This window comes from Hyperoodon ampullatus (genome assembly GCF_949752795.1).
Source record: "Hyperoodon ampullatus genome assembly, chromosome: 4".
NCBI lineage: Eukaryota > Metazoa > Chordata > Mammalia > Artiodactyla > Ziphiidae > Hyperoodon > Hyperoodon ampullatus.
Genome location: NC_136917.1, coordinates 98774003 through 98785765, shown reverse-complemented (window position 1 = coordinate 98785765; position 11763 = coordinate 98774003). Strand labels below are relative to the sequence as shown.

Genomic DNA, 11763 nt, shown 5'->3' with positions numbered 1-11763 from the left:
GCCCGGCAACGCTCGGTGGCCGCCGGGGAGGCGGGAGCGGCGCAGCCGGCCGGGATGTTCCCTGGCACTTCCTGACTGGCTGGCCGCGCGCACACGGCCAGACTCGCACGCCCCCGGACCCCGTGGCTCGCTCGCTCGCTGGCTCGCGCGGGCCCGCTCTGCGTCGGCCGCGCAGCGGGGGAGGCGCGCTAGGGGGGACGCGGCCCGGCATGAGGTGATTGCGGGTGGATACGCCGCCGACGGGCTGCTAGAAGCCGTGAGGAGCCGCTTTTCTCCGAGTCGCCGCCCTGCCCTTGGATTTGAGATCATGTATGTACGCGTCGCGGTCCTGCCATTGTCTCTACCCCAGCGCGTGCCGTGCGCCCCTGGGCAAGGGGCTCGTGCCCATCCCCGCCGCGCGCTGCCCCCCGCACTTCCTGTTGGGATGAAAGGGAGCCTCGCGCTGACCACGCGCCTTTTCTCCCCCTCGCCCCCGTCTCTGCCGTGTAGGTCCATTCACATCGTGGCGCTGGGGAACGAGGGGGACGCGTTTCACCAGGACAATCGGCCGTCGGGGCTCATCCGCACTTACCTGGGGAGAAGCCCGCTGGTCTCAGGGGACGAAAGCAGCTTGTTGCTGAACGCGACCAGTACGGTCGCGCGTCCCGTGTTCACCGAGTATCAGGCCAGCGCGTTTGGGAATGTCAAGCTAGTGGTCCACGACTGTCCCGTCTGGGTAAGGGCCCGCAGCTGCTCTGTGCAGAGGCTGATGGAGCTTTCCTTTTCTTTCTTTGTCTTTTTTTTTTTTTCTCCTCCCCCCTTTTCTCCTTTCATGAATGTGGACGTCCGGGTCACCTGGGGAGAGTTTTTAAACATTTGGGGGAAAATCTTTGGTCCTTCGTTTCATTGGGCAGGGGCCAGCCTAGTCAGAGAACACTCTTAGAAGGGAAAAAGCCCCAGTGGGAATGTGAAGCACTTAACGCGTACACTTCACGACTCTGGGTTGTCTCTTGGTAGACAGCTGACTGAATGTACCAACCCCAAGGGACGAGGTCACTAAGTTTCACCAGCAGACAGCAATGTTTTTTCATGCCTACCCTGTGGGTGATATAAAATATTAGTGTTCCAAAAATAAAGATCTCTGAAAGCTCAACACAGCAAAAATACATTTCACTGGGGCAGCTCAGAAATAAGACCCCTGGAAAGGGGGCGGGAAAGACAGGGACTGAGAATTAATTTTAAACGATTCTTTTATAGCACTATCCACCTTTGAAAAAATTTAATCAGTGTTTTTAATTTTAATAATGCAGATATTCTTGATATATTTAGCCATTTCTTTTTAGTGACCTGTAAATCAGAAATGTTGCTAATACTGTTTTGGGACTTGAAAAAGCTTTAAAATTTGCTATAATTAAAAGAAATCGTAATGAAGTTGATAAATGCTAGTCTAATTCTTGAGTGATAAAAGAAGAAATGTACTCTCTGACATGTATAAATGTTTTCAGTACACAATAGCATCATGTTTTGAATGTTTTCATGTAATCTTACTTGAAAGTTTCTGATTCTTTACTAGTATAAAAGTTATATTGCAGCTAAGTATTATATTATATAACAGAAGAAAGTTTAATGTCTAAAAAAAATACAGATATCATTATGTGAGATTTACATTTAAACTGCACTTTAAGAAAACCGAATTAGGGACTATAGGGAACTAATACACCTTTCCAAAGAAATGTATAGAATGTACGTAAAAACATTTCTTATACAAATTTCCATATTACTGAAAGAAAAGATCACTTGCCCAAATAAATTTTCAGCTAAAGTAAATTTAATAGGCTAAAATAAATGAAAAATGGGCTTTTTCAATAACAGGGATGCTATTAAATTCCTAATTATGATAGTGATGATGCTGATCATAGGAAGCATTGGTAGAGAACTTACTGGCTGGAGTCCATGCAAGCAAATGAAACCCTTCTTTTACTTTGGTCATTTCATTGTGAAAAATCTTACAGTCTAAAAACTAATTGGTTCTACACTCAGTTGAACAAAGGTTGAGTGAATAGAGTAAATAAATGTAGGGAAAATAAAATAAGCTGAATTAGGATGTTAGGATAACCTTTCCTGCTTTTTTTTTTTTTTTTTTTTTTTGCGGTAGGCGGGCCTCTCACTGTTGTGGCCTCTCCCCTTGCGGAGCACAGGCTCCGGAGCACAGGCTCAGTGGCCATGGCTCACGGGCCCAGCCGCTCCGCGGCATGTGGGATCTTCCCAGACCGGGGCACGAACCCGTGTCCCCTGCATCGGCAGGCGGACTCCCAACCACTGCGCCACCAGGGAAGCCCTCCTGCTTTTTCTTTGAGCAGTGAACTCTTTCCTTTTTATGTTGTTAGTTTAGCAAAAGCAAATACTTGTGATCCCATGGATTGTAGTAAATGAAATCTTCCAAATCGATTGAAATAAGCCTTCACAGTCTGGATTTTTTTGGTCTTAAGTTTATTGTTATGTTTTATTACGCTAATCACCTTCTGTCTGGTTAGACTCTGGCCTTTTTTAAGACATTGAGTTTGTAACCAGGCACACTTTTCTGGGTTATAGTGGTCTTCAGACATAGTAGAATACATTTGTAGAGCTACTCTTTATAAGGTGCTTTTCTTCTCTTGGTGGTAAGTAAAAGCCCGTCAGAGATATGAAAGTTAATTGTATTCATCAGCTGGTATTTGACATGTACTGAATCAATATTAAACATAGCAGAGCAGATAGAGCACAGGTTTTGATATGAAAAGGACCTGATTTCAGATCCTCACCTTGCGAGTTAGTGGCTGTGTTCCTGGGTAAAGTCACTCATCCTCTTTTAGCGTTATTTTCTCTGTGTGTAAAATAAACATAATAATCCCTGCCTCCCAGAGCTGTGCTGAAGAATAAATGAGTTAGTATGTGTAAAGTTCTTAGCATCCAGACGGGCATGTAGTAAGTAATCAATAAGCGGTAGCTACGATAATAATAAAGTGTTTATCACAACTTTAGTATATCCGTGTATTGCTTAAATTAAGCAAAAGTAAAGTTTTCCCACACATCATTCAAGATCTCCACACAAATAAAGTACATAGAGGCAGCCGTGTTAGTACTTAGTAGATGCTGTATTGCAGCCTCACAACCAAATAGAATAAAATTGTTGTTTTGCTGTAAAAATTAAGATTATTTTTCAAAAGATGAGTTCCATTCCCCAAATGTGGCTCCAAGCCTCGTGTTGCATAACTGCCTAGAGGAAATCCTGGAACTGATTTACAAGGGGTGGGAGAATTTGATTTCCTTCATATTTCTAGAAACCAGTGGAGCATTTTCTCTTTGAGACAGTTTGAGAAGAAATGTGGTATTGTTTTCTTGGAGTTAGAGTGAGATAGTTGTGCTTCTCTTCTCTAGTTTTCTTCTGTATATCTGCAGCCTCACTCTGGATCTTTGCCATATATACTTGGCACTTTTTAAATAAATGTGCTTCAAATTCATTATATGTAGCTTATTGTTTAGTATGTCTCTCAAACCCACCCTTTTTTGTTATATTATTATTTCATTTCTAGATCTTTTCCTGTTTACCAAAAATATTCCATAAGAAGCAATGAGATAATATATGCACACTTTTCTTGGGCAGGGTTTGAAGCTCTGATTTGTATTAAAAATAAAATTATTTATAGATTTATATCCTCAGTACCACAGAGTTAATGAAGCCAAAACCCATTTCCTCGTGACATTTTCCCTTAAATGTCTCCTTTTTCTTTCTACACGTTTCCAGTAACTCTGGAATTTTGAACTATTTGGAATGCAGAGAGCAGTTACTTTTGATTTGTTCTCTCAGAGTTAAATGGCTGCTTGATATTGGTCCCTCTTAAGTTTAGTTTGTTCATCCCATTCATCTGACTTTGTCCTCTTTCTTTATTGTATTTATATACCCTGTTGTACTTATATACTTTGAGCTTGAATACTGTAACAGATACAGCTGGAACTGAATGGGTTTTGTGGTTTGGGATTTGGAAATTAGCATAGAGCTCTGCTGGGAAACTTTCACATTTTCTTGATCTGTGTCCCAATTCACTTCTCCCTCCTCTTACATCCTCCACTAAGTTCAAGATTTTTGCCTTTGCTGTTTATATCCCCATAGTTTGCCTTTTTTTTTTTTTTTTGGTTTTTAAATCTTCCTCTAAAAAGGCTCTGTCCACCCCACTCTCAGTAAAGTATTCATATCTAAAAATTCTGCATTTCTTGTTATGCAGAGTATACTTGTAGGAAATGGGCAGGTTGTGAGGGTGTAGGGAATTGGGAGAGGCTTTGCTGGGGCATGGCGGTGTACTGGTGAGAAGAAGCTCTCTGGAAAAGGGCATTGCTGTGACACATCTCCAGAATTTTCTAACAGGATAAAAGCTCTGTCACAACTGATTGATTCAAACCCTGGTTTGGACTCATATTTCAAAGTGCAGACTTTCATAGCCCAACAGTTTTTGGACTTGTTAGCCATATCTAGCTGTCTGTTTTCTTAATCTAGCTTTATTACATCCTAGGAATACATACCAAAGGCCACATGAAAGGACAAATAATGATTAATAGTTAACCAGAATGTGAGAAGGAAGCCACTTATGCATATTTAGCAATGGTATTAAGGTACATAATGATATTTTTCTTATACCACTATTCACACAGTAACTTTGAAAAATTATTTTTAAAATATCAAGGTGCAAAGTTTTAAGGAGGAGGGTCCATAATAAATTACTTTTGGCCCTAATTCTAAATATAAATATTATTAACTGTAGTTCAAAAGTAAACATTTCAAAACTGGAAAGGTTTATCCTGAATTTTTAATTGATATGAACAAAATACATGAATTGCACATATATTCCCTACCATGTTAACATCATCTTATAATACACACTATCTTTTTGTGGAGGCATACACCTCCACCCACCTTGTTCTCCTCACATGCACACTATATATATGCAGTACTGTCCAAAGAATGGATAAAGTTGAAAAATATATATGAATTTTGAGATATGGATACAATATATGGAACTCTACAGAATTCACAGGGTATTATCAATACAATCTAAATCACTGAACAATCCTGCGTTATCTAACTGGGTCACAGAAAATCCTCTGAAGCTTCCTTACTCACATTGATGCTCTTGCATCTAATGCATAGTGTTAATTTTTGAAACTATTAGGTGATAAAGCTATGGCATAATTTTATTTTATTTTATTGTATATGGTATTTTATTTATGTTTTAATTCATGTGCATAAATCTAGCATTCTGATTTTTTGTACTTAGTCCTAGTGGATTGTTATTTTTTTTAACGTCTTTATTGGAGTATAATTGCTTTACAACGGTGTGTTAGTTTCTGCTTTATAACAAAGTGAATCAGCTATACATATACATATATCCCCATATCTCCTCCCTCTTGCATATCCCTCCTACCCTCCCTGTCCCACCCCTCTAGGTGGTCACAAAGCACAGAGCTGATCTCCCTGTGCTATGCGGCTGCTACCCATTAGCTACCTATTTTACATTTGGTAGTGTATATATGTCCATGCCACTCTCTCACTTCATCCCAGCTTACTCTTCCCCCTCCCCATGTCATGTGCATTCTCTACATCTGTGTCTTTATTCCTGTCCTGCCCCTAGGTTCTTCTTTTCTTTTTTTTAGATTCCATATATATGTGTTAGCATACAGTATTTGTTTTTCTCTTTCTGACTTACTTCACTCTGTATGACAGACTCTAGGTCCATCCACCTCACTACAGATAGCTCAATTTCGTTTCCTTTCATGGCTGAGTAATATTCCATTGTATATCTGTGCCACATCTTCTTTATCCATTCATCTGTTGATGGACACTTAGGTTGCTTCCATGTCCTGGCTATTGTAAATAGCTCTGCGATGAACACTGTGATACATGACTCTTTTTGAATTATGGTTTTCTCAGGTATATGCCCAGTAGTGGGATTGCTGGGTCGTATGGTAGTTCTATTTTTAGTTTTTTAAGGAACTTCCATACTGTATCAATTTACATTCCCACCCACAGTGCAAGAGGTTTCCATTTTCTCCACACCCTCTCCAGCATTTACTGTTTGTATTTGATGATGGCCATTCTGACCGGTATGACGTGATACCTCATTGTAGTTTTGATTTGCATTTCTCTAATGATTAGTGATGTTGAGCATTCTTTCATGTGTTTGTTGGCAATCTCTATATCTTCTTTGGAGAAATGTCTATTTAGGTCTTCGGCCCATTTTTGATTGGGTTGTTTGTTTTTTTGATATTGAGCTGCTTGTAAATTTTGGAGATTTTTTTATCCTTTGTCAGTTGCTTTATTTGCAAATATTTTCTCCCATTCTGAGGATTATCTTTTCATTTTGTGTATGTTTTCCTTTGCTGTGCAAAAGCTTTTAAGTTTCATTAGGTCCCATTTGTTTATTTTTGTTTTTATTTCCATTTCTCTAGGAGGTGGGTCAGAAAGGATCTTGTTGTGATTTATGTCATAGAGTGTTCTGCCTATGTTTTCCTCTAAGAGTTTTATAGTGTCTGGCCTTACATTTAGGTTTTTAATCCATTTTAAGTTTATTTTTGTGTATGATGTTAGGGAGTGTTCTAATTTCATTCTTTTACATGTAGCTGTCCAGTTTTCCCAGCACCACTTATTGAAGAGGCTGTCTTTTCTCCATTGTATATTCTTTCCTCCTTTATCAAAAATAAGGTGACCATATGTGCATGGGTTTATTTCTGGGCTTTCTATCCTGTTCCATTGATCTATATTTCTGTTTTTGTGCCAGTACCACACTGTCTTGATTATGTAGCTTTGTAGTATAGTCTGAAGCCCGGGAGCCTGATTCCTCCAGCTCCATTTTTCTTTCTCAAGATTGCTTTGGCTATTTGGAGTCTTTTGTGTTTCCATACAATCGTGTAATTTTTTGTTCTAGTTCTGTGAAAACTGACTTTGGTAGTTTGATAGAGATTTTTTTTTTTTTTTTTTTTTTGCGGTACGCGGGCCTCTCACTGTTGTGGCCTCTCCCGTTGCGGAGCACAGGCTCCGGACGCGCAGGCTCAGCAGCCATGGCTCACAGGCCTAGCCGCTCCACAGCATGTGGGATCTTCCCGGGCCAGGGCACGAACCCGTGTCCCCTGCATCAGCAGGCGGACTCTCAACCACTGCGCCACCAGGGAAGCCCGATAGGGATTTCACTGAATCTGTAGATTGCTTTGGGTAGTATAGTCATTTTCACAGTGTTGATTCTTCCAATCCAAGAACATGGTATATATCTCTTGATCTGTTTGTATCATCTTTAATTTCTTTCATCAGTGTCTTATAGTTTTCTGCATACAGGTCTTTTGTCTCCTTAGGTAGGTTTATTCCTAGGTATTTTATTCTTTTTGTTGCAATGGTAAATGGGAGTGTTTCCTTAATTTCTCTTTCAGATTTTTCATCATTAGTGTATAGGAATGCAAGAGATTTCTGTGCATTAGTTTTATATCCTGCTGCTTTACCAAATTCATTGATTAGCTCTAGTAGTTTTCTGGTAGCATCTTTGGGATTCTCTACATATAGTATCATGACAGCTTTACTTCTTCTTTTCCGATATGGATTCCTTTTATTTCTTTTCTTCTCTGATTGCTGTGGCTAAAACTTCCAAAACTATGTTGAATAAATAGTGGTGAGAGTGGGCAACCTTGTCTTGTTCCTGATCTTAGAGGAAATGGTTTCAGTTTTTCACCTCTGAGAACGATGTTGGCTGTGGATTTGTCACATATGGCCTGTATTATGTTGAGGTAAGTTCCCTCTGTGCCTGCTTTATGGAGGGTTTTTATCATAACTGGGTGTTGAATTTTGTTGAAAGCTTTTTCTGCATCTATTGAGATGATCATATGGTTTTTATCCTTTAATTTGTTAATATGGTTTATAACATTGATTGATTTGTGTATATTGAAGAATCCTTGCATTCCTTGGATAAACCCCACTTGATCATGGTGTATAATCCTTTTAATGTGCTGTTGGATTCTGTTTGCTAGTATTTTGTTGAGGATTTTTGCATCTATGTTCATCAGTGATATTGGCCTGTAGTTTTCTTTTTTTGTGACATCTTTGTCTGGTTTTGGTATCAGGGTGATGGTGGCCTCGTAGAATGAGTTTGGGAGTGTTCTTCCCTCTGCTATATTTTGGAAGAGTTTGAGAAGGATAGGTGTTAGCTGTTCTCTTAATGTTTGATAGAATTCGCCTGTGAAGCCATCTGGTCCTGGGCTTTTGTTTATTGGAAGATTTTTAATCACAGTCTCAATTTCAGTGCTTGTGATTGGCCTGTTTATATTTTCTATTTCTTCCTGGTTCAGTCTTGGAAGGTTGTGCTTTTCTAAGAATTTGTCCATTTCTTCCAGGTTGTCCATTTTATTGGCATATAGCTGCTTGTAGTAATCTTTCATGATCCTTTGTATTTCTGCAGTGTCAGTTGTTACTTTTTCATTTCTAATTCTATTGATTTGAGTCTTCTCCCTTTTTTTCTTGATGAGTCTGGCTAATGTTTTATGGAGTAATTTTAAAACAAAGTGTTTAATTTTAAGTACAGGTGTTGAAAGAGGTTGCTTATTCCATCAGAGTCTCAGGAATTCTCTAGCTTCTATTTTACCACTACATAGTTGTCCAGGCTAAATGAATAAATTAAAAAATTTAAAGACTCGATAGACTTCAAATGTTTTAAATTTCACGTAGTTACTTTTTTAAAAAATAAATTTTAAAAATGAATTCCAAAAATTAAAATATAGTAAAAAAGTTAAACTAATATGTTACAGTTTATTTCATGATGGATTTGAAGATAAGCAGACTAAAGATTGCTCTTTACATTTTGGTTTAGGACATTTTTGACAGTGATTGGTATACCTCTCGAAATCTAATTGGAGGTGCTGACATCATTGTGATCAAATACAACGTAAATGACAAGTTTTCATTTCACGAAGTGAAGGATAATTATATTCCAGTGATAAAAAGAGCATTAAATTCAGTTCCAGTAATCATTGCTGCTGTTGGTACAAGACAAAATGGTAAGTATTTAATTTTTCTTTTATATGAGAGTGCAGGTACCATATTAATTTTGAATAGCATTAAGCTTATTAGTGATTAGTACAATTTTTTTTGAAAGCAAAATGACTGTGGGTTTAAATGCCAGCTGTTATCTCTTCTTCATTGGATATGATAATGGGACATCAAAGGAAAGTATCACAAACTACTGCTGTGATTCTGATGGGTACAAGTTTGTCTTTTAAACTGCTGTTCTGTAGAAGTGAAGCAAATCAGTAATTGTGTTCTTTTTGATATAGGAGAGGTATTAGGCTGACACTGAGCCCTGGAAAACTCTTTTTGACAATCTAAGGGACTGTTCAGTTGGGAACAATAGATTGTTCACATAAGGATGTGGGATTGGGAACAGCATTTTTAGGTAGGTAGCAAAGAGTGAGCTGAATACACTGACAACACCTCCTAAGAGAGAGGATTGTTGACTCCGTAGCTGATGGGTTAATTTGGTTCATTCAATTTCAGTGGTTGCTTCTGTGCATACTATTGGCAGATATCTTAGGGTCAGCTCAGAATCCACTTTGAATTGGTGGTATTTTATAGTTCTTAGTGGTTATTTCCTCAGTAAGTGTGTCTTAAAATTTCATTTTTACTCATTTTTTCATTTTTATTGAAGTATAGCAAAATAAAGGACATTAGACTTCACTAATTTTAGAGCACAGTTTAATGCATTTTTGCACATATATACAGCTATGCAACCATCACACATCTCAAGATCTAGAACATTTGCCTCACTCCAGAAGCCTCTCATGCCTCTTCCTAGTTGATAACACCCCTCCCCAGAGATAATTGCTATTCTGACTTCTAACAACATAGATTAGTTTTACCTATTCTTGACCTTCATACAGATGGAATTATACAGTATGTAGTGTCTTGTGTCGACCTAATTTCTGTTAGCGTGATACTTTTGAGATTCATCCATGCTGAACTTATCTGTAATACATTCTTTTTATCGCTGTGTATTATTCCATTGTATGAATACGCTGTGATTTCTTTCTTTTTTTTTAATTAATTAATTTATTTTTATTTTTGGCTGCATTGGGTCTTTGTTGCTGTGCGTGGGCTTTCTCTAGTTGTGGCAGGTGGGGGCTACTCTTCGTTGTGGTGCGTGGGCTTCTCATTGCGGTGGCTTCTCTTGTTGTGGAGCACAGTCTCTAGGTGCGTGGGCTTCAGTAGTTGTGGCATGAGGGCTTGAGTAGTTTGTGACTCATGAGCTCTAGACCGCAGGCTCGGTAGTTGTGGTGCACGGGGTTAGTTGCTCCACGGCATGTGGGATCTTCCTGGACCAGGGCTTGAACCCGCGTCCCTTGCATTGGCATGCAGATTCTTAACTACTGTGCCACCAGGGAAGTCCCCCATGATTTATTTATGTATTCTCCTTTTAGTGATGCTTAGGTAGTTTCCTAGGAGTAGGATTGTTGGGTCATATGGTAGGTATGTATTTAGTATTAGTAGATATGAATAAAGCAGGCCTGACCCTTCTTTGACCGTATGTCCCCTCTACTTCCCTAACTTTCTTTTTATTGCTGGTCATGATTCTTGAACGAGTCATCCACACTTCCTGAGTGCACTTCTTGACTTCCCATTCATTCTTCAGTCCACTACAGTCTGACTTTGACTTTCACAATTACACTGGGTTTGTTTTCGCTCAGGGCTGCCAGTTATATGCCTATTGCCAAATTTAATTTACATTTTAATAACAATCCTCCCTTTGAAATTATTCAAATACACCTCTCCCTCCACTTAATAAAGCTACTCTTTCTTTCCTGTTTGTTCTAAATCTCTTTCTTCTTTCCTGGCACCCTCATCCTCCCTTATACACATATACCAAATCAATACATCTGGTAGTTGTTGCCCAGGGTCCCATCCTTTAGCTTCGCCTCTTCTTGCTGTTTACTCTGACCATGGACCTGCTAATCTGTTGCCCTAGCTTCCCTTGTATAGACACTGGTGATTACCCGGACTGTTTTTCTGGCTCCAGTCTCTCTCCTGACCCATGTCTCCACAGACATCTTCCTCTTTCTACTGAGTTCCCTGTCTTGGTGAATGTTGCCAAACTTATCCATTCACCCAAACTAGAATCATCCAACCCAACTTTCGTTCCTATTCCCCATATCCAGTTGACTAAGAAGCTCTTTTGATTTTATATTTTATTTTATTTTATTTTTGTGGTACGCGGGCCTCTCACTGTTGTGGCCCCTCCCGTTGCGGAGCACAGGCTCCGGACACGCAGGCTCAGCGGCCATGGCTCACGGGCCCAGCCGCTCCGCGGCATGTGGGATCCTCCCAGACCGGGGCACGAACCCGTGTCCCCTGCATCGGCAGGCGGACTCTCAACCACTGCGCCACCAGGGAAGCCCTGATTTTATATTTTAAATTAACCTCAAATTCATTGCTTTCTTGGACCCAAACCAAGAATCATACCCCTAGACATATAAACACTAATATGTATAAAATAGATAACTAATAAGTGCCTGCTGTATGAAAAATAAATAAAATTCAAAAATTCAAAAAAAAAATTCATTGCTTTCTCATCATCTTCACTGGATTTCAGTTCCTAGTCATTTAATTATCTCTCATAATGACCTTCATTTTGGTCTAAAGAGGCAGTTCCAGATTTGCAGGATCTGAAACTTACACAATTTTAGAGGTCCTTTGTAAGAAAAAAAAACTACAAAATTACAGAT

General features: G+C 39.4%; 1 protein-coding gene across 1 annotated transcript in view; it reads left to right on the top strand.

The window, feature by feature from the left end:
• Positions 1 to 307: 307 nt before the first annotated feature.
• The window catches only part of RHOBTB3 (Rho related BTB domain containing 3), a gene marked incomplete at both ends in the record, with an annotated part of 53052 nt that continues 41596 nt past the window's right edge, over positions 308 to 11763 (top strand). The window contains 2 exons of the mRNA XM_079701595.1: positions 308 to 715; positions 8859 to 9045. Coding sequence (XP_079557721.1) covers positions 308 to 715; positions 8859 to 9045 — 595 coding nt within the window. The remainder of the gene's footprint in view (positions 716 to 8858; positions 9046 to 11763) is intronic.